The 24645-nt window shown below is 37.9% G+C and overlaps 1 protein-coding gene across 1 annotated transcript in view; it reads left to right on the top strand.

Annotated features, from left to right (window-relative positions):
• The window catches only part of FBN2 (fibrillin 2), a 262104-nt gene that overhangs the window by 61868 nt on the left and 175591 nt on the right, over positions 1–24645 (top strand). The window contains exon 6 of the mRNA XM_036279132.1: positions 10072–10269. Coding sequence (XP_036135025.1) covers positions 10072–10269 — 198 coding nt within the window. The remainder of the gene's footprint in view (positions 1–10071; positions 10270–24645) is intronic.

Raw genomic sequence — 24645 nt, 5'->3', positions numbered from 1 at the left:
TAGAAAGAGTCACTGTAAAGTGCCTGCCACGGATTTAATTTTCTTCCCTTGATTGTCAACAATAGGGACCAGCGAGTTATCCTAATTCAAGAACAGTAATGAGATACCATTTTTCACCCATTGAGTGAACCAAAATCAAACCACTTGTCTCTACTGTTGAGAGTGTAAAGTGGAACCACCGATTCAGAGAGTTCAGAATGTCAGTTTGAGTATTTTTCAAGCTGGACCCAGCAATCCAATGCTAGGAATTTACCTTACAGGCCAAAGTAGGTAGTCAGTAAATACGTTCAAGAATAACCCATACAACATTCTATGCCCTTATAATCAATTTAAAATGACATAAATGTCCATCACAGGGCAAGTCAGTGGTCAGTGTTGCTGAGATGTTTCAATACTCTCATTGGTGACTTTGTACATGAAAAAGACTCAAAGCTTATTTTGGTGGTAAAAATTCAGGTTTGATTTATTTATTTATTTATTTATTTATTTATTATCCTCACCCGAGGACATTTTTCGATATTTTGTTCAGATAGAGTGGGAGGGAAGGAGGGAGGGAGGAGAGAGAGAGAGAGAGAGACATTGACATGAAAGGGACACATCAAGTGGTTGCCACCCACACAACCCAACCACGGCCAGGGACAAACTGCAACTGAGGTACATGCCCTTAGCGGGAACGGAACCCGGGTCTCTCCGGACCGCAGGCTGACACTCTAACCGCTGAGCCAAACCGGCCAGGGCTGTTTTATTTAAATATAATTTTAAAACCCTGGTTATTATTTGAGCTTTTAAAAAATATTATTTAAATTGTGAACTACATATACAATGTACCATCGTAGCCATTTTTAACTGTACACTTCAGTGGCATTCACATTGTTGTGCTACCAGCACCGTCCTCTATCCACAGAACTCTTTTCATCTTGCCAAACTGAAACTCTGTACCTTCAAACACTAACTTTTTATCTCCCTTTTATTGCAGCCCCTGGCAACCACCACACTACTTTCTGTCTCTATGAATTTGACTCCTCTAGGCACCGCACGTAAAGTGGAATCAGAACATCATTCCTTTGGTAACTGGCTTATTTCACCCAGAATGATGTCCACAAGGTCCGTCTGCCTTGTAACATGTCAGAATTTCCTTCCTTTTTTAGGTTGTGCAATATTTCATTGTTTGTATTTTGTTTATGCATTCACACATCAATGGACACCTTGGTTATATCCACTCTTGGCAATTGTGAATAATGCTGCTATAAACGTAGGTGTACAAATTTTTTTTCAAGTCCCTAGAGTATATTCCTTGAGCTTTTATTTATTTATTTACTTTTTTGTTTTCATTTTTTTATTAATTTATTTATTTTTGTTACAGATATTTCTCCTTTTTCCCCCACTGATTCCTCCCTCCTCCTCCTCCCTCCCCGCCCTGACCCCAGCTTTGTTGTCCATGTACATTGTTCATGCATACATGCATATAAGTTCTGTGGTTAATCTCTTCCCCACCACTCCCTCTTCTGGGGATTGTCAGTCTGTACCTCACTTCCATGTTTCTGGGACAACCCCATTCCTCAGACTGTTATGTTCATCATATTCCACAAATAAGTGAGATCATATGATACTTATCTTTCTCTGTTTGGCTTGTTTCACTTAGGATGATACTTTCCAGGTCCCTCCATGTAGTCTCAAAGGATAAGAGATCTTTCTTTATTACAGCTGCATAGTACTCCATTGTGTATATGTACCACAGCTTTTTTATCCATTTGTCTACTGATGGACATTTGGGCTGTTGCCAGATCTTAGCTATTGTAACTAGTGTTGCTACAAACATAGGGGTACATATATTCTTTCTGATTGGTGTTTCAGGCTTCTTAGGGTATATTCCTAAAAGTGGGATCACTGGGTCAAATGGAAGTTCAATTTCAGACATCATATGCAGCAGAATTTTCACTGATACATTCCCTAAGGCAACAGAAACAAAGGAGAAAATGAACGCATGGGACCACATCAAACTCAAAAGCTTCTGCACAGCAAAAGATACAATCATCAAAATGGAAAGGCAACCCACTCTATGGGAGCACATAATTGCCAATGATATATCAGATAAGGGGTTAATTTCCAATATATATAGAGTGCTCATACAACTCAACAAAAGGAAGACAAAGAACCCAATTAAAAAATGGGCAGAGGAACTAGACACCTCTTCAAACAGGACATACAAATGGTTAAGAGACATATGAAGAAATGCTTAACATCACTAATCATCAGAGAGATGCAAATTAAAACAACAATGAGGTATCAGCTCACACCTGTCAGAATGGCCGCCATCAACAAATCATCAAACAAGTGTTGGCGAGGGTGTGGAGAAAAGGGGACTCTAATACACTGCTGGTGGGAATGCAGACTGGTGCAGCCACTATGGAAAACAATATGGTGTTACCTCAAAAAATTAAAAATTGATATTCCTTGAGCTTTTAAATTCAACTTATAAGTATTACTAACATATGAATAAATCTAGCAGATTTTAGTAGTCACTTTAAGAGGCCTTTAATATTTGATTTCATTTTTATTCTTGTTAATGAAACACCTCCATATCTTTTAAACTGCTTTTATATATTAAATACATCCAATATCTTCAGTTGTGCAAATTAAAAACCTTGGCAGCTACTCAGTTCTTAAAAAGGTACTTAAAAACTAAATGTATAATACTTAAACTTATAAATATTTATTTATAAAAACTAATTTCACTTAAATGATCTAATTCTGTATATATGTATAGTCACATGTAACTTAAAAATCACAACTCTAATTGCCAGCAGTTAGAATGTCGGACTGTGGTCCAGAGAGACCCGGGTTTGGTTCCCGCTAGGGGCATGTACCTCGGTTACAGTTTGTCCCCGGCCCTGGTTGAGTCGTGCGGGTGGCAGCCACTCAATGTGTCCCTTTTACGTCGATGTTTCTCTATCTCTCTTCCTCTTTCTCCCTCCTGCTCTATCTGAACAAAAAAATGGAAAAATGTCCTCAGGTGAGGATAAAAAAAAAATTTACAACTCTAAATAAATTCCTTATTTATTTTAAATTGTAATTGTAAGTTAATCTAATGGAATGGGCCAAACACTATTAAATATTACAGGTAAATAATTTTTGCATTGATTTCTTAAAGCAAAAATATTAATTTAATGGCTTTGATTCTCAAACATTTCTGTACTTCTAAAATTTTCTGAGGTTGACATCAAGAAAGACAATTATCATCTCAGTTATTTGAGTTTATTTAACCCTAAATATTTAGACCCAGCATGAAGTCTGGATCTCCAGATATTCAGGACAAATTGTATTGAAACTTCAGAAGCTGTTGTATCATTTCATATAATTTTGAGGGTTGCCTTCTCTGCATGATCCAGTTATACCTGTGATCAGAGATTTCAGCTGGCACACCGATTGGATTCTCAATTACAATCCTGACAGAATGCACCAAACCTTATTTATAATTGCTGTGTCAAAAACTCCATTACTCAAAGGGACGGTCACATAGCCAGGGTTGTTAGACACACTACACAATTTATTATATTCACTCATGTCTGCAGCTCTCACACAGGTGATCACTTGACTGCATGCTGCATTTCCTTGGTTCTTGAGAATGGAAATGAATCCAAAGATTGTGCATCTTGATGAGAAATCCCATATGTTTTCATATACTTTCTAGGATCAGGCAATTCTTTGTACTAAAATGCGAATAGATGGAATTCTGATATCTTGTGGCATTTTTGACTTGCAGTGACAGCGTATAAGGTCTCTAACAGCGGCATCCCATTGTGCAATTTGAGGTGATGACATTTACATTACAGTATATGCGGTGTACAATCTAAGCAGCTGTACAGCATAACTGCATTCTGCTGACATTTAGGTAAATGATATTTCAGCTGACATTTCGGTAAATGATATGGGCAGCTGATGATGTATTACTGTCACTGTGATGTTTTCCCTTCTCGTGTGGGGCCTTACAGGCACCTAGGCCATTGACCGCCTGGCTTCCTCTTCCTTCTTACTCTGTCGGTCCATCTCCTTGTCTCACTTCCCACTTCATCCGCCGTAGATCCCCAGACCCATAATTTATTTATTCATTTTCATTTTTTTGAAAGTATTTCTGAACTACTTATTTAGGGAAAGAGATAGCAGTTGGCTCATTTTTAAAATTTAATTAATTTATTTTTGTTACAGATGTTTCTTCCTTTTCCCTCATTGACACACTCCTCTCTATCCCTCCCCTCCCCCCACAGCATTGTTGTCTATGTCCATTGGTTAAGCATATATGCATTTAAGTTCCTCCCACCTAGCCCCCCTCCTCTGGGGTTTGTCAGTCTGAACCCTACTTCTATGTCTCTGGGTCTGTTTTGTTCATTAGCTTATTTTGTTCATTATATTCCACAAATAAGTGAGGTCATGTGATACTTGTCTTTCTCTGATTGGCTTGTTTCACTCGGCATAATACTCTCCAGGTCCCTCCATGTCGTCTCAATGGGTAAGAGAACTTTTTTCTTTGTATAACAATACTCTGAAGCCCCTTGCCATTCAGAATTTCTTTTTCATATCTAACAGACAAAACCCTAACCCTGGATGAACCCTAACCTCTGAGTGAGCCTGTCAGCTGCCTAGAGACACTGGGAAACAGTCATATTGTTCCCACTGTAAGTTTACCTTGTTCATCCCAGGTCAGCACTGTCACTCAGTGTCTGCAGGGTCATCTCCATTAGCCTCAAAGACCAGACACCCAGCCACGCTCCACCAAAGACCTATCGTCCCATCTCCTGTTTCACAAACAAAATAGAAGGTGTGGGAGAGGACACTGTTCACGTTCCCTGTATTACATTAATATGCCTGGGTCTCTGTGCATCCTGCCCTCCTTCCCTCAGGCTGTAAGAGAAGGGCTTTCTTCTAAGATAACTTCTCCACACAAGTGCAAGTTTCACTCCCAGTCTGACTCCTTTTTATGACAATCAGAAGCCCTCCCCTTCAACTACATCATCCCCATTGGTTTTTTTGAAATGCTCGTCTTTTCTACAAGCAAAACAAAACTATAACGTAACACAACAATCAATCAACAACAACAAAATCTCTTCTTCCTAAATCTCAAATCCCCCACCAGACCTATTTCTGTCTTTACCTACCAGTAACCTCTCCAAAGGTTGTCTGGTTGTCTGCGCAGCAGTAATACTCAACTTTGGTTATCTAGCACTGTTTAGCCTCTCTAATTGTATTATGAGGACTGGTGGAATTATAGTAAAATCCCCAAATATATTCAATTGTATTTATTTAAAGTAAAATGGTAACATAGGCTATAATTTAAAAAATAATAAATACAAAATATTAGGAAGGATATGGAAAAATTGGAGCCCTCATTCATTGCTGGTAAGAATATAAAATGGCAAAGTGATGTAAGAAAACAGTTTGGCAGTTTCGTAAAATGTTAAACCACACATTCACCAGACAGCCTGGCGAATGGCCACTGGTTGGCAGAAGTGGTATATCCATACAGTGGAATACTATTCAGCAGTAAAAAGGATTGAAGTATTGACCCATGCCATAGCATGGATGATCTTCAAGAACATTTTGCCAAGCTAAAGAAGCCAATCATATATCATATGATTCCACTTATATCAGTTGTCCAGAAAAGGCAATTTTATAGTCAGAGAAAATAGATTAGAGAATGACTGAGGTTGGAAATTGGCACGAGGAATCTTTTTGGGGTGATGCACATGTTCCCAAATTGGGTTGTGGTTGGGGCTAAGAAGTACACACTTTTAGTTATAAATTAAGTCAAAGAGTTATAATGTACAGTGTAGGAAATATAGTCAATAATGTAACAAACATGTATGGTGACAGATGGCTACTAGACTTGTCCATGGTGATCATTTTGAAAGGTATATAAATGTTGAATCACTATGTTGTAAGTAACATAATATTGCATGTCAATTATAATTTAAAAATAAGAATGAATAAATATCTGCTCAGAAGCCAAAAATAAACCAAAGCCAAAATTGGATTGTGGTGAAGGTTGTGCAACTCAGTAAATTTACTAAAAATTATTGAATTGTGCATTTGATACAGGTGCATGTATGACATATAAATTGTACCTTAATGAAGTTATTTGAAAAAAAAAAAACACAGCAGCAAGCACTGAATTGTTTGATGAGTTTGCTAACTGCAGTGCACATTTGCTTAACGTGAATGAAAGTGGAATGATGTAAAACAAGTTAATGCACTTAGATATTAGAAAATCAAAATAGCAATATTTCTGTGTCACAACCTAATTTTAAACAAAATTATTTTGGTCATATAATGAGGAAAATATTCCTTTCCAACCCACTGGCTCCAGCTAACCAAGTCATAAGGAGTTTTCTTCTTTTATATGTTGCTAACACACTGCAGGCATGTCCTTGACGATGAATGGTTAGGACGGCATATGATATTTGACCCCTAAAGAAATCTTGATGAAGAAAATGCCTGGCCAATAACATTTAATTAAGGTCTTTTAGGACTCTTTGACCTTAATTAAAATACTATAGCTCTGGCCAGTTTGGCTCAGCGGTTGGAGCATCAGCCTGCGGTCCTGAGACACCTGGGTTCGGTTCCTGCTAAGGGCATGTACCTTGGTTGCGGTTTGTCCCTGGTTCTGGTTGGGTCATGTGGGTGGCAGCCACTCGATGTGTCCCTTTCACATTGATGTTTCTCTCTCTCTATCCCTCCTACTCTATCTGAACAACAACAAAATACTATAAAGTTTGCAACACAATATTTTAATCTGACTATGAAATTCAAACACCTTTTCAGTATCTAATATTTGTTCATATACATGTTAGTAATTCTTGAATAAGTAGGTGACACTGTAAGTTTAAATTTTAAAGTAATCAGTTACCAACCAGAAAATAAAATGTAATCATATAAGAAAATAGGTTCATCACAATTTGTAAGGAAGGGAATTTAGACAAAAGAAATAAGGAATGGGGCCTGGCTGGTGTGGCTCAGTGGATTGAGCGTTGTCCCATGGACTGAGGTCCTGGTTTAATTCCCAGTCAGGACACATGCCTGGGATGCGGGTTTAATCCCCAGTGAGGGGTGTGCAGGGGGCAGCTGACTGATGCTTCTCTCTCACATTGATGTTTCTCTCTCTCCTTCTCCCTTCCTCTCATTCTAAAAATCAATAAAAATGTATTTAAAAAAAAGAAATATGCCCAACCGGTTGGCTCAGTGGTTGAGCATCGACCCATGCACCAAGAGGTCATGGTTTGATTCCAGGTCAGGGCACATGCCCAGGTTGTGGGCCTGATCCCCAGTGGGGGGCATGCAGGAGGCAGCCAATCAATGTTCTCTCTCATCGATGTTTCTATCTCTCTCTCCCTCTTTCTTCCTCTCTCTCTAAAATCAATAAAGAAAAAAAATCTTTTTAAAGAAAAAAAATAAAGAATGGAAAAATAAGGAAGGGGAGTCTGAAGCTGGCTTTATTAGAGCTTTCAGCATGGAAGGTCATTTGCTGAGGACAAACATCTGTCACTGCCCAGATATACCTCTTCTCTAAAGAGACCAGACTACGGGGACATAATTCTAAGAAGGTGTTGCAGTTGGAAGAGGAATGAATTTCCTGACAAGTTGGTTTATTTAAGGATGGGAGTATGAGAGAGGCTATGCAGGCTTCTCTTGGGAATCCCGAAAGTGTACAGAATGTCAGCATAGGTATATATGCATGGGTCTACAAAAAAAATAAGCATTTTATATTTTTTTGTGAAACATAGACTTCAAATTTTTCAGAACTTGATTTACTTTATTGTGAGTCTAGTATTTATTTAAAATGACAAAATAACGTGTTGTCTGGAGGACACTAGAGTACGTTTAAAAAAATTTACAACCTGGCAATTTGTGGTGTGGGAAGCATGCTTCTTTACAAGGTTGACATATCTACACGTATACTACAAAGATTGTCTTTTTCAAAAACATGATTTGTAGCCAGCACATCTGTTGTTCTTATGTAAGGGATGGAAATGAACTATTTTTGTTGAAGCTCAGCTGCAAAGTAACAATGTTAAAACAGCTTGCTAAAAAGGTTACTATTTTAGATATTGTTTCTTTATATTGGACTTTTAAAGTGTTCTTTTCCTCTATAAGAGAAAGCCTTATGTTTCATTAAAAAAATACAAGTGTTATGTGGTTTTCAGTTGTATTTTTGTCATACTATAGCATTTAGATGATATCTAAGTCTTTCTGGCTCAGCATTTTGAATGTTAAATTATATCCAAGTTTGATTTTTTTCCAGTAACAATTTTTCATAAATTTCTTATCAACAGCCCTGGCTAGATGGCTCAATTGTTTGGAGCATCATCTTGTACACCAAAACGTTCTGGGCTCCATTCTCAGTCAGGGCACATACCTAGGTTGAAGGTTCAATCCCTGGTCGGGGTACTTGTAGGAGGCAATTGATCGATGTTTCTTTCTCACATCAATGTTCTTCTCTCTCTGCCTCTCCCTCCCTTCCTCCCTCTCTAAAAATTAATAAACATATTCTCAGGTGAGGACTAAAAAAAAATCTTATCAACATTATTGACTCTTCTTCCTTTGAATGTGAGATTGTTTTTCTCTTACAAAAATCTCAAACTTATTCTGGCTTATCCCTTCAGATGGAATTATGTCATTTGTATTAGGTCTTATCAGGAAATCCTGACTATCATGTTACAGTCCCAAGAATTAATAAACTGCATGCCTACAATCTCTGTGAGAGGGGAAATTTTCCCCACATATTTCTGTTGCAATTTTATTACAAATGTAAATCATTTAATTGGTCGGTCTTCAGGAAACTGACCTCTGATTCTGTGTTTTTCAAAATAGCAGCAACAGCAATACTCAAATTAAAAACTATTTAATGATTCAGTTCTGCTTAAAAGAATATATACTGATCTAAAAGGTTCATTGAAGTAAATTATAGCAGGAAGAGGGATAGAGTAGGAATACATAGCTTTCAAGTTGCCCATAGTCTAGATCAGTCCTTCTTAAACCTTAAATTGTGTATGGATCTGAATATCTTGTTAAAAATGCAGATTCTGGTTCATTGATTTTGGAGTAGGACCTGCATCTGCATTTGTAACCAGCTTCCAAGTGATGCCTTATGTTGCTGGTTCATGGACTACACTTTGAGATGCAGGGGTCCAAATAGACTGTCCTCACTATTCACAGAAGAGTCTGCCTACAGATAACATGTGCCGTACATTTGCTAACGTTTTTAATTGTCGTCACAACAGAGCTAAACAATGGTCCAGTCATCTTCTGGAGAACGGAGATCATGTAATATTAACTTACTTGGAAAGAATCCATGACTATAAACCTTATTAGTACTGTCTTTCTAGCCAGCTGAGCTACACATAGAAGTAAACAGACGGACATGGGAACAAATATCAAATTGTTAGAAATAAATGTTCATAAAAAAAAATTAGACTGGCCAAATATATTTGTGATACGGAAAGGTATATCTTTATTGGTATTTTTATCTTTATATCTTCTGTTTTGATTTTTTGAACTCTTATCTACCTAGTAAGGAAAGAAGATCTTTGCTGGGCGAAGAGAAGCTATTCAAGCAGGTGTCGTGGGGACAGGGGCTGTGAGTGAGGGAAGACTGCCGGCAGGCTGGGCCCCGAGTCAGAGAGGGTGCAGTCACTCGGTCGCTGTCTACAGGCATGGCTGCATAGCGTGGGCAGAGCTTCCAACTTTTCAAGAAAAACCAGAAATAAAAATTTAATGTGAAATTTCCCAATTTAAAAATGTTGGCTACTAATTTAAATTCTTTTAAAACACTGTGCGGGCCAAGAAAACACATCTGTGTCCCAGACAGCCCTTGAGCCACCCACTTACAACATCTAATGTAGACTACACTGAAGTCTCATGATTGAGAAATTAAGAATATTCAAAAGGAAACTTTCTGGCCTTTTGTCTGTAGACACTTGAGTCAGAAGCAATAGCCTCTGTCTGATGTACTTGGAGGTGCTGGTGTAAGATTGGTGTGTGATCATGAAACCTGTCTTTTCATCTCCTTTCACATTCCAGATTACAGGACAGGCCCATGTTTCACTCAGGTCAACAACCAGATGTGCCAAGGGCAGCTGACGGGCATCGTCTGCACGAAGACTCTGTGCTGCGCCACCATCGGACGGGCCTGGGGCCACCCCTGTGAGATGTGTCCAGCCCAGCCTCAGCCCTGCCGGCGGGGATTTATCCCCAACATCCGCACCGGTGCTTGCCAAGGTGAGTTAGCCACCTGCCTGTGCACAGAGTCACCCGGTGCCAGGCCTCCTTTCCCTACACTTGGAAGATCTGCCACTCTGGGTGGTAACATTTAACCTTGTACCATCTCCAAGAGGGGCCTCATTAGCAAGCCTGGTTAGAGATGACTTATCTTTTGGCCACCTAAGACATAATAATTATTATTTTTTAAATATATTTTTAAATGATTTGTTTACAGAGAGAGGAAGGGAGAGAGAGAAACTTTGATGAGAAACATCGACCGGCTGCCTCCTGCACGCCCCCTACTGGGGATTGAGCCCAAGACCCGGGCATGTACCCTGACTGGGAATCCAACTGGGACCTCTCAGTCATGGATCAATGCTCAGTCCACTGGGCCACACAGGCCGGGCAGAAATAATCATTTTTCAACTCTTTATATAAATGGAGAAGTGAGAGAAAATATGGAAATTTGGGGAACATTTAAAAAAATACAGTTTAAAATATTGAATACAATCAGAAGATAAACCACTCCATGTTTTCATCCACTGGGCACTACATGCTCCCTCCTGCGGCTCCTCAAACTATACACATGTAAATACCCAGGAAAAAACACTGTATCCCTTTTTTCTAATCTCATTCAAGGTATGAGACCTGAGCCCAGGCAACAGGGAGAAGAGAGCTGTTATTAATAGTGTCTTCAAAGACAAAGTGTGAACTTCCTCTATGATTACAGTTGTTTCAGTTTATAACCAGGTTGGTTGCAGTCTTGTCTTGAAGCAACCTTCCCAACTGCATTCTGCTATGTATGTTTTATGTTAGGGCTGGATTGGGGCCTGCAGGATACTGCAACAGTAAACTCTAAGCCAAGTAGCCGAAAATTGTTACATATTTACTGGATAATTACTTTAATTTTCAGCCACCATGATTCTTACCCTTTCTTTGGCTACTTTTCTGATATAGTGTATATCAAACCTATTTTTAGAGCTTAGACACAGAACTCCATAATGGACTCTCAAAAGGCAGTCAGATCACAGGAAAATGGAAAAGTACATTTGTATTATTCAAAGAAATTCTTTTACTCGTGTTTGAGACATGGGAAGTTAGGTGTATTTGTTATAATTTAATCAAATACAAAGTTAGATCTGACGTTTTTCAAGTTGATGTTAGTAACCCTTGTCAGAGGCGGAGGTGCTGTCTGCTCGGCCCAGGTAAATGGCCTATGCCAGAAAGCCAGGCCAGTGACCTAAAGCTCAAATGAGAACTGTAGATTGTGGAGCTTGTTCATAGCCTCAATTTGAAACAACTGCCAGTCTGATGATATATAGCTCCTGATAAAGCAACAAGTGTTTATATGAAAGATAAGCTATACTATAAACTGTACAGTATTCACTACACTACATAGATTTCCTAGATTAGTATATAGATTACCATAGAATTTATATGGATTACTATTAAAGATGAAGTACTATTTAGATTGACTAGATTAATGCTGACTAGATTTACTGCAGTAATACTTTTTGTTTATTTTACAGCATTTTTTACCTTCTAATAGACTTGCTTATTTATTGTCTTTATTGTTTTTATTCCTCTGCAGCAAGAATGTAAGCTTCATTAACTATTCATTAATTCTAGAACAGTGCCTACCATGCACTTGATGTTCAGTAAATGTCTTTTGAACTAATAAATGGGATTAAAATTAAAAATATTTCCAAAAAAACACTTTTCGTAGAAATAGTCCAGGTTGAGAAAAGCCCTTACCTTCAACCACAACATCCCAAATTATTGACTCTCCTCATCATCTGTATCTGCACTTATGCTTTTCTATTGCTTTTCTATCCCGGTATTTCTTCAGAGAGCTGTAGTATTTTGTTTTTTGTCTTTCCTTTTCCTTTATTGATTTCAGAGAGAGAGAAAGGGAGAGGGAGAGAGAGATAGAAACATCGATGCGAGAGAACATCGATTGGCCACCTCCTGCATGCCTCCTACTGGGGATCAGGCCCACAACCTGGGCTTGTGTCCTGACCAGGAATCGAACTGGTGACGTCTTGGTGCATGGATCAATGCTCAACCACTGAGCCACACCAGCCAGACAAGAGCTGCAGTTTTCTGAACACAGTTATTAAAAATATATAGCCTGATCTCAAACTTTCTGAATGTCCTTCAGGATTTGGTAATGTCTTAAGGCTTATTTATTTGATTATGTGTATGCATCAAAGATTAGTTTTAGGCTCCATTTGCCTTTAAAAAAATCTAATGGATTAATAGAGCAACAGAAGCAAAATGAAATTTGCCACATGGTTAAAATGTCTGGAAAAGCAAGTTTTAAAAGTTCTGCTTTATTTCAAAATCATGACATAATCAGAAAGTTCTTAATTAAATACTAATCCTCAGTTCAGGCTATTTTAAGACTACATCTTACTGTGATTTTATTTTTCCCTTGAACTTCCTAGACTTTTTCCCAAATGCTGCTGTCAAATTAACTAGGAAGATACAGGGCATGAAAAAAAAACACAAAACATAATAAACCCTGGCCCATTTGGCTCAGTGGTTAGAGCATCGGCCTGCGAACCGGAGAGTACCAGGTTTGGTTCCCACTAAGGGCACGCACATACCTTGGTTGCAGTTTGTCCCCGGCCCCAGTTGGGGTTATGTGGGTGGCAACCAGTTGATGTGTCTCTCTCACATTGATGTTTCTCTCTCTCTCTTCCTCCCTCTCTCTGTTCTGCTCTATCTGAAGATAAATGCAAAAAAAAAAAGTTCTTGTGCAAGGATAAAAAACCAAACAAGCATAATAAAACATATGTACATGTCATACTTTTCTTTAACAGTGATCTTTTAGCAGGATAATTGAATATTTTTTATAGTTAATAAATTTCAGCTGTGAAGATGATAACTGTACATAGCTTAATATTGGTTCTAAAACACAGTTCATGTTAACGGAGGGAGGACCTTCTGAAGTTCTGAACATAATGTTATCCCATTGATGACACAATTAGAAAATCACCTTTTCTGTGGCTTAAGAGGGACTGGAACATGTTCATGTAATGAGGGCTGATAGAAAATTAAAATGCTATATTTTAAAAATTAAGCTGCAAGGAAAGCAGTCAACATAACTTACCATAATTCCCTTCTGGCCTTAAATAAGCAGTGTCAGAATGGTGGACATTCCTAGGGCAGTGTGAGGTCAGGCGTCATGATTCTTGACTCCTTCCATATTGAGAGCCATCTCAGTTCTCGCCCTGTGCCAATGTCGAATCCACATTTAATCTTGTACTTTCTTCCATTTTATTATGCAGTAAAATGAACAAAGTTAACTAGTATAGGTCTTAAAATGTAAGATCATAAAAATTGGCGTTAGGCCCTTTTTCAAGAATATTTACAGATTTTAAACTGCCATTTGCATAGGTTGTATTATTTTCTTACAAGTACTTTCTTCCTTTTTATTCTTTGTAGTCTAATGAATCTACTCTAATTAGAAAGTCTCTTATTTAAGATTAGCACTTGACTTTGGTTCTTTTAGATGTTCAAATGAACCATGTTCATTTACATTGAAAAACACGTAAAAATAAAATTTTCATAATTATGTTATTTGATCTTTAGGAATTAAGCTTTTCAGTGAAAATGGCAGAAGAAATTTGCTCATTAAATCCCATCTTTTGCTTTATTGTGGACAATAATAATAGACTGATGCTGAGCCTCTGCTCCTTTCCAGTGGAGAAGTATGGAATTCAGATGCACACCATCAGTCAGGGCCCAGCTAGGACACAGGACAAGGACTTGAATAAGGAAATAACAGTACAGACCCTACATCACTCCCTGCAAAACAAATGCTGGTGTGTACTCTATCCAAGGGTGTTAGTGTACAGAAATACTTCATTCCTTTACGTGGAGTGCACATGAATAATGTGGAGAAGTTTAATCTAAGCTAAAACCAGGTGAGCGTGGCTAATTTCTCCACTGTAGACTGGGAGGAAGATGCCCACAATAGAAAGTTATTTTTTTAGGCTTCCGGTCAACATGGTGGCATAGGTAAGTGCAGTACTCACCTCCTCCCACAATCACATTAAATTACAACTAAACTACAGACCAACCATCCTTCAGAACCACCTAAAATCAAGCTGAATGGAAGTCCTACAACTATGAAATTAAGGAAGCAGCCACACCAAGACTGGTAGGAGGGGCGGAGGTGGACGGGCTGGTCCCACACCCACGAGTGGCAGATAAAAATCAGGAGGGACACCTTGGCTGAGAAGGTCCTCCCTGAGGAGTGAGGTGTCCCTGTCCCACACCAGGCACCCAGCTCAGGGTTCCAGTGTCAGGAAGAGAATCCCCATAACTTCTGGCTGGAAAAACCAGCGGGAACTGGGGCTGAGGGAGGCTGAGGCTTCTGGAGCCCCAGGCAGCTCCTCTTAAAGGGCCCATCCATGGAATTACTCGGACTTGCTTCCTCGAAGCTCGGAGGGGAGGCAGCTTGAAAGGCACCAGAGAAATATAGGGAAGAACTGAGCTGTTTGGTCTCAGGATGAGGGCTGGAGAGGCAGCTTTCTCTCAGACCTGCTGGCGAGGCCATTGTTCCTTTGGTGCGCCCATCCGCAGGGCAGCAGATGGGTGTCGTATCTAGGACTCCAGCAACCTGGCTCACACTGTTAGCCCCACCCTGCTGATTTCCTGAGGCCCTGACCCACCCAACTTTTGGGCCCACCCAAGCTGTTTCCAAAGGCTTTATCATAGGATTGGCCTACCTTGGATCCTACTTTAGAGTTTCCTAAAATCTCTCAAACAAGCAGCATCTGGTCTCAGCAAGCCCCATACCTCTTGTTAAGTAGACCCAGACCTGGCACTAGAAGCAGCCAACCTTGGTTCACAGCTTGGCTTTGCCTGGGCAACTCCAAGCCCAGCATAAGAAGCAGCCGTCTGAAGATCACTATGTAGCTTATGCCAGGTAGCCCAGGTAGAACACAGGCAGAGGCTGACCTTGCCCCAGAGCCAGCACACCTAATGGACAGCTTCAGACCACATCAAAGCACCACCACCCAACCACCTCCCCAAGTGACACACTCAATGAGTAGATTCAGTGTGTACCAGGGCCTTGATGAAGTAAGTCCTGCTCTGTGTGGTGGCCCCTACACAGCTGATCCTCCAAGGGAGTTGGGGGCCAGTGGTCAGTGAGCACAGCCAGTCCTTGCAGCTGATCAGCCTGAGTAAATCCCTCCCATTGATGTGCCAATAGCAGTCAAGACTCAATTAAAACAGAAGGGTGTACAGTCCACACTGGGTTGCACCTCAAGGGCCCAGCTGGGGTGATCAGAGAGGCTGTGTCACTTGATCCTACAGGACACCTACCACAATAGGCCACCCTACAAAGCCTAGAGGATATAGCAACTCTACCTAATACATAGAAACAATCACAGGGAAGCAGCCAAAATGAGGAGACAAAGAAACATGTCCCAAAAGAAAGAAAAGAACAAAACTCCAGAAAAAGAACTAAACAAAATGGAGATAAGCAAACAATCAGAGGCAGAGTTCAGAACACTGATTATAAGGTTGCTCAAGGAACTTGGTGAAACATTTAAGGAACTTAGTGAGAACTTCAAGGAACTTAAGAAGAAACTCCAAGGAGCTTAGTGAGATCAACAACATGAAAAAGAGCCAGTCAGAAATTAAACATGTACTAACTGAAATAAAGAATAATTTACAGGGAATCAATAGTAGAGCAGGAAAAGCCAAGAAGCATATCATCGATTTGGAATATAACAAAGCAAAAAACACCCAATCAGAACAGCAAAAAGGAAAAAGAATCCCCCAAAAAATGAGGATAGTGTAAGGAGCCTCTGGGACAGCTTCAAGCATGCCAACATTTGCATTATAGGGATGCCAAAAGGAGAAGAGAGAGAGAGCAAGAAATTGAAAAACTATTTGAAATAATAATGACAGAAAACTCCCTAACTTGGTGAAGGAAATAGCCATACGAGTCCAGGAAGCACAGAGAGTCCCAAACAAGATGAACCCAAAGAAGTCCACACCAAGACGCATCATCATCAAAATGCCAAAGGTTAAAGACAGAGAGAATCTTAAAAGCAGCAAGAGAAAAGCAGTTCATTACCTACAAAGGAGCTCCCATAAGACTGTCAGCTGATTTCTCAAAAGAAACTTTGCAGGCCAGAAAGGAGTGGCAAGAGATACTCAAGGTAATGAAAAGCAACAACCTACATCCAAGATTACTCTATCCTGCAGAGCTATCATTTAAAATTAATGAACATATCAAGACTTTCCCAGACAAGAAAAAGCTAAAGGAGTTTATCACCACCAAACCAGTATTATATGAAATGTTGAAGGGCCTTCTTGAAGGATAAGAAGAACAAAACTATGAACAATAAAATGGCAATTAATACATATCTATCAGCAATCGAATCTACAAACAAAATGAGCAAGCAGAACAGAAACAGACTAATAGATACAGAGAACTTTTTGTTGCTTGTCAGATCGATGGGGGCTGGAGGGATGGGTGAAAAAGATGAAGGAATTAAGAAGTACAATTTGTTGTTACCTCAAAGGGAATTGGGGAGGGAGGGTGGGACGAGAGAAACCAAAGAACTTCTATACCAATGGACACTGACAACAGTGTAGGAAGGCAGGAGGGGGGAGGGGTTGGGGAGGGGGGTCAACGGGGAAAAAAGGGGGGCATCTGTAATACATTCAACAATAAAAATGAGTTTAAAAAAAGATAGTTATCTCTAGGCCTTCTGTAGTTCACTGAATAAAAAGGAGACATGGTTCATTTGATTAGTATAAATTATTCAAGACAAATATATCTTGGCTGTCTACATTGACTAAGTTAACCAGATCATTACAAAGTTCAACTTTAATTCATACTGTATGAATATAAGCCATTGCAAAATGAATGGCTCATGAATATAAGCCAATCCAAAATTTTTTCTTAAAATTTACTTGACACAGAAACTCTTATTTAAAATGGAAGAATATTCCTGTTTTCTGACTTGACAGAAACTAACAAGAAAATGAATAACAGAAAGTAAGACATTCTAAAATAAAGTTCTACAGCCCCCAATGAAAAGCAGTGATGAACACATGCGATTGTGGAGAAGTCACTGAGACCAGGAGAATCTCCTGAGCATCTGCTATGAGTATCAGCATCCTGAAATGCTATTCAGTGCTTGTGGATGTTCCCCTGGAGAGGAAGAGGATGTCCCTGAGAGACAGATCTACTGTGGACTCTCAGAGTAAAGGGATAGCAGAAGGAGAAACTTTGGAGGCATCCAATTTCTAGTATTCTCTACCCAGCCTTTCAGCCAGGGACACTCTCTGAAGTAAAGAAGAGGGAAAGTCAAAGAGGATGTAAGATCCACTAGTGAGCAACTTGGAGAGTCAGTGTCTGAAAGGGCATAAGGTAGGAGCCACATTACCACCTGAAAGTTGAAAATTAATACCCAGGGGAGAAAATGTGGGAATTTGGTGAGAAACTGTTGCAAGCAGCATTCCCTGTAGACGTTCAAACCAATCCATTTCCTCTTGACTATCCCCTTTCTTGCTTCAGCAGGAAATGACACCATTTAAAGAGTAATAAAGAGAAAAGGCCTACATAAAAACTGATAAAAAAGAGAGAAGAATATAAAGAAAAGAAAGATGAATATGCTTCAAACAATTCCCAAATAAATACCAAGTTCATATGCTTCTTTTATCTCAAGGAAATGAAAACCAATATGATCCTTTTTAAAAGTACTCAAAGGAGAGTTATAAGAGTTCAGTACAGACAATCAGAGGTAAAATTAATTGATAATACTCAAGAAAGAAATTGAGAAAGGATTTAAATCTTTACCTAGTGGAAGGCAAATAATGCATGTATACTTATATAAATAAAAACATACATAAAACTAAAAAGTATCAGTGACTGTGGTTAAGCTTAAGGAAATCAATAATCAGTGTCAGATAACAGTGAAGAATGATTATAAAGAAGCTGTGATATAATGAAGTCAGACTAAAGAAAACTGATGAAAGGAACTGAAAACTGCTTAAAGATAAAAAAGAAAAATTTTCTAAAATAAAGGCTTCAATCTGTAGATTGGAAGGCACAAAATTTTAATAAAAAGAAACAGTAAAGGGAATCCTGTGGGCATAAGAAAGAATAAGCAAGTCTTTTTTGTTTTGTTTTTTGAATCCTCACCTGAGGATATTTTCCCATTTATCCTCAGATTCAATGGGAGGGAAGACAGGAGGGAGAGAGAGAGAGAGAAAGAGAGAGAAAAACATCAAAGTGAGAGATAACACATAGACTGGTTGCCTCCCGCATGACCCTGATCAGGGCCAGGACCAAATCACAACCAAGGTACATGCCCTGGACCAGAATCAAGCGCGAGATGCTGGTCCATGGGTCGACGCTCCAACTGCTGAGTCAAGTCAGCCAGGGCGCAAGTATTTTTTTTTAAAGAGAATATCCCAACTTTTCTCAGACTTATGTAGAGTAACTCATAGACCAAACACCAGTGTGGCAGTGTCTACACCCTTCTGAGGTAATAATCTGTACTTGATTTGATTTACATTTAAATAAAATTACTTCAGTTTCTGTGTAGAATATCAATTCTAGGGGCCAGAGTGGAAGCAAAGAAAGGTTCCTGCAACAGTCCAGGTGGTGTGTGACGGAGGTTGAGACCAGGTAGAGGTACAGGGGCGATCTGAGATCTGTTTGGGAAGTAAGCACCTGTTACTGATAGAATGATGTGAGACAAGTGCAACAGGAAAAATAGAGTGTAGTATCTCCTAGGTTTCTGATTTTGACAATGGATAAATGTTGATGACATTTGTTGAGATAAGGAACATCAAGAAGACCATGCTCTCTTCTTTTTATTACAATTAGAGTCCTACAGGTAGTAAGTTTCTAATATTTGCTTGTTGGGATCATCATTTATTAATTTGAATTCTGTGAATACATGAGCAGGTATTCTGGCTGAATCCAACCATATTGAATGGTTGCCAAGATACCGTGCTTTTCTTCAATTTCAGGATGAGAGATATCTATTTTTCAATTGCTGTACTTAAAGACTGACATTCCTCTTTATAGAAAAACAAGTACCATGTGTGAATATTCATGGAGACTAGAAATAAGAACTTTAAAAGTGGTCCTGGCTGGTTTGGCTCAGCAGTTGGAGCATCGGCCTGCCGATCAGAGAGTCCTGAGTTCGATTCCTGCTAGGGGCATGTACCAAAAAAAAAAAAAGTGGAACCAATATGGCTAACATTCATTTTTATAGAAACACAAGTACTATGTATGAATATCCATTGAGTGTAAATATAAGAACTTACATTTTATTTTATTTTATTTTTATCCTCACCCAAGGATATTTTTAGATTTATCATTTAGATAGAGCAGGAGGGAGAGGGGGAGGAAGAGAGAGAAAGAAACATCAATGTGAGAGAGACACATAGAGTGGCTGCCACCCACACGACCTCAAATGGGGCCGAGGACAAACTGCAACAGAGGTACGTGCCCTTAGAAGAAACCGAACCTGGGACTCTCTGGTCCACAGACCGACGCTCCAACTGCTGAGCCAAACCGGCCAGGGCAGAACTTACATTTTAAAAGTGGATCTAGCCCTGGCCGGTTTGGCCCGGCAGTTGGAACGTCAGCCCACCAACCAAAGAGTTGTGGGTTCGATTCTGGTCAAGGGCATATACCTCGGTTACAGTTTGGTTCCAACCCTGGTCTGGTCGTGTGGGAGGCAGATTGATGTTTCTCTCTCTGTGTTGTCTCTCTCTCTCTCTCTCTGTCTCTCTCTGTCTCTCCCCCTCCCTCCCACTCTATTTGAAAATAAATGGAAAAATATCCTCAAGTGAGGATTAAAAATAATAATAATAATAATAAAATGGATCTAATTTGGTGGCAAAGTTCAAAAACATTCATTATCAAATATAGTAAAAGGAATTCCCTTGGTTCCCATAGATATAAATTAAATGAACCATTTTATATGCCTGTGCCATGCACACATTTTTTCACATTTTAATGTGAACTAAAAATAATGTACCATCGAATACTAATTTATATAATAAAATCAGTTTGATCTTTTACAGCAAGTTTATTTGGAGAAGTTGGAGAATAAATGAGTTCATGAACTAGAATTACTGTTGCTTTGTTACATTATTTATAACCTCATAGACATAGACTGAAGTGATTCTATGAGGTTTAAGTTTCAAAAGATTTAATTTTGTTCCATAAAATTCTTACATATGATTTGAAGTAATTCAACATGTAAAGAAATAACAGTTTTGTGCCTGAATTACAGGGCTACATGGAAACACATCTGTATAGTAATCTGGGCAGTGGAAAACTAATCAGACATTAGTAGTTGCTTATGTTAGCATTTTAAAGATGTAGAAACTTGCATAGTTTGAAGGTCTGCGGCTTGCTTTTTTTAGTTTTCAAGAGAGCACTTTCGTATTTCTGTAGGTTCAAGTTGATTATTTCTATAAGATTTCTTTAAAATGTTCTTTTTTAACGATTAGCTTGATCTACCTAAAATAAATTAATTCTGTATAGCTGTGTAGTCTAGGATACTTCAAAAATAAAGGTTTTATTTTTCCTTCTAGGAAAATACTTTTTAGGCAATTACAAAATAAACCCTGTAAAGTCATTTTTTCTTTTTCTTTTGAAAATGGACTGAATCTACTAAATATGTAGTCAAAAGATTTTATGAATTGTATTGAGGGATTTATAGGTTTGGCTTCATTTTTCATCTTATACCATAATATTGTTTCTCTGATTTATCTGCCAGGAAAAGAGGTTTCTAGGGGTGTTTTACACCACTTTGTAGTGAGAGTGGAAATGTAGTACATTTTAAAAATAATGTGGTTTGAATGTTCTGAATTAAACTTCTTGTCATATATTTCATTCTAGTTGCTTTTTGTTTGGGTCAGATGTCCTTTAATAAGACTGTTTTTGTGGACTGAGAGAGCACATAAAATAAAAATAACGATATAAAGGTGCCAAGATTAGATTATGGTTGATATTTCAGATCCAGACAAAGTTTCGTCACCTTTTTTGGCCCTATTAACATGGGTTTCAGTTAAGATCCTTTTTACATGGTAGCATAGTGGTGTTTTCCCCCACTCAGAGTTACCGTGGTAGCGGGTAAGGGGAATAAATGGTGAAGGAAGGAGACTGGACTTGGGATGGTGAACACACAATACAATATAAGATGGTATATTATAGAATTGTACACCTGAAACCTATATCATTTTATTAACCAGTGTCACCCCAGTAAATTCAATTAAAAATAATAAAAATTTTAAAAAGACATCTACTCTAATTTTAGTATAAAAATATTTTGTACTGTTGTAATCAGTTTAATAGACAGATAGCTAAAGCGAGGAAGAAATAATAAGGATGCTAGAGCTGTTTGTTTCACAGGCTTGAATTCTCTTTTACATACTAGCATACACCAAACTTGTGTAGTCCTGGACGGTTTTGCTCAGTGGTTAGAGCCCAAGGGCCAGAGAGTCCTGGGTTCGGTTCCCGTTAAGGGCACGTACCTCGGTTGCAGTTTGTCTCTGGCCCTGGTTGGGGTTGTGTGGGTGGCAACCAGTCGTTGTGTCTGTCTCACATTGATGTTTCTCTCTCTCTCCTCCTCCCTCTCTCCTTCCCGCTTTATCTGAAGATAAATGTAAAAATGTCCTTGGGTGAAGATAAAAAAATAAAATAAAATAAAAAAAATAATAGGGTAAATCAGTAAATACTGACATAGAGATGTGCCCACAAAATATTTTTTTAATGAGAAAAAGCAAGATGCAGAACAACACAGAGTGGGATCTTCTTTGTGTTAAACAGATCACCACTCTGAACATGTAATAGTGAAAGAATAGACAGCTAACTTACTTCAGTGGTTATCTCTTTAATTTTCTAGTTTTTGTATTGTTAACATTTATTACAATGAGCATGTTATTTTGAAGATACACTGTTAATAAATGAGTTATGTTAGCTTGTTAATTTGAATAATGTAAATTTGCATACGCTTATATTTGTTTTTATATGCAGTGTCTTTCATAACAATGCACTTAACTAGAGATGATTAGCTTTTACATAGAGAGAAATTAAGGCAAATTTGCATAGCTATAAAGTGACAGATTCAAATACTCTAAATCAAAGGATTTTTTCCAGTCCCCAAGAGTATGTTAGCTGTAGTTTTTTTGTACGTGCTTTTTATCAAATCGAGGGTTTCCTTTTATTCCTGGTTTACTGAGATTTTTTAAATCATCAGTGAGTGTTAAATTCTGTGACTTGCTTTTTTCGCATCTACAAGATAATCATGTTTTCTCTTCCTTAATCTGTTAATACAGAAAATTAAATTGATTGATGTTGAAATGTTGAAACAACCTTAAATTCCTGGGATAACCCCACTTAGTCATGATGTATTAACTTTTTCATATATTGCTAAAGTTGACTTGCTAAGAATTTGTGTGTGCCTGTTCCAAAAATTTATTATTCTCTTTTCTTTCTCATAATATATTTGCCTGGCTTTGGTGTCAGGGTGATGTTAGTTCAATAAAATGAGCAAGTCAGTGTCTTTTCTTCTGTTTTTTTTCTGTAAGTATTTGTATACAGCCACTATTGTTTTTTCTTAAATGTTTGAAAGAGTTCAACAGTAAAGCCACCTAGGCCTGAAGTTTTGTTTGTGAAAAGATTTTGAAGTATAAATTAAATTACTTTAATAGACATAAATCTACTCATAGTACATGTTCTTGAGTGAGCCTTAGTATTCTCTTTTAAAGAAGTCATACAATTTGTCTTAATTGGTGAATTCAGTGCCATATATAGTTGTTAATACTATTTCCTTTGATACTTTTCATCTATACAAATATGTAGTGATGTACCCATTCTTATTCCTGATATTGACCATCCCTGATAGTGATCATTCATTTCTTCTCTTCTTTTTCTTGATCTGGGTTTCAGTTAAGCGCCAATCTTGACAGAGGTTTATCAGTTTTACTTATTTACAGAGAGTCCGGTTTTGTAGTTATTGATTATCTTTGTGGTTTGACAGTTGTTCTGTTTTATCATTATATTTTTGCTACTGTTTAGTTTAGGTTTAATTTGCTTTTTTAAAAATTGCTTAATATAGAAATAAGCTTACCAATTGTAGATCTTTCTCTTTCTGTAAAATAAGCATTGTAATGCTATATATTTATTTCCACACACCACCTTACCGGCATCCCACAAATTTTGATACCTTGTGCTTTCATTTTCATTTAATTCAAAATGTGTTCTAATTTTTCATATAACTTCTTTGATCTATGGATCATTTCAAAGTTTATTGTTTAATTTCAAATATTTGGGGATATCCCAGATGTTTTCTATTACTAATTTCTAGTTTAACTATGTTGAGAACATTGATTAGGTGATTTAATCCTTTTATGTTAAATGAGTCTTTTAGCATGGCCTCAGAATATAGTCCATCTCGGTGAATATTCCATGTGCTCTTGAAAATAATGTATATTCCGCTAAAGTTTGGTGATGTAAATTAGGACAAGTTGGTTGAAAGTATAGTTCAGATCTTATATATCCTTGCTGATTTTTAGTCTACTTCTTCTATTTGATACTAAGAGAGGAATGTGGAAATTTCCATCTATAATTGTGGATTTGCCTATTTTTCTTTTCTGTCACTTTCTGTTCTGGGTATTTAACAGTTTATAATCAGTGCATATGCATTTCACATTATTATGTCTTCTTAATGAATTAAGCCCTTTGTCATTATGAAATACCCATCTTTATTCATGATAATATCTTGTTCTGAGGAACACTTTGTACAATATTGACATAGCCATTCCACCTTTCTTTTGATTAATGAACATGATATATCTTTGTCATCCTTTTACTTTTTTAAGCTATCTCTGTCAAAGTGGGTTGCCTATAGATAATGTAACCTTGTGTTTTGCCTTTTGAAATTAAATTTTACAATCTCAGCACTTTTAATTGGACTATTTATACCATTTACATTTCATGTCATTATCAACATTATTGGTTTAAATATATATCTTATTATATTTTTTTGTCTGTCTGTCTCACCTAGTCTTCATTCCTCTTTTTCTCTTTTCCTGCCTCTTTTAGATTGAGTATATTTTAAAATTCCATTTTAGCTCCACAGTTGGATTATTTGTTCTCTCTCTTTGTTTATATTTTAATGTGTTTGTCTTTTTATATTTAACTTACTAGTCTATTTTCTCTTTGAGTCCCCAAAGTCCATGTTCACTCAGCTTCATAAAGAGACATAGTAGTGGCATTCATTGTATTATTTGCTGAGGTGGTGAGAACTGGGAGGTATACTGAGTCCATCACCAGGAGAGCAAACACACTCAGAAGTATTCTGCAGCACAGCAAAGCAAGAGATTTGT

This window comes from Molossus molossus, unplaced genomic scaffold (assembly GCF_014108415.1).
Source record: "Molossus molossus isolate mMolMol1 unplaced genomic scaffold, mMolMol1.p scaffold_m16_p_3, whole genome shotgun sequence".
NCBI lineage: Eukaryota > Metazoa > Chordata > Mammalia > Chiroptera > Molossidae > Molossus > Molossus molossus.
The sequence above is the reverse complement of the archived record's forward strand: the minus strand, read 5'-3'. Positions and strand labels throughout refer to the sequence as shown.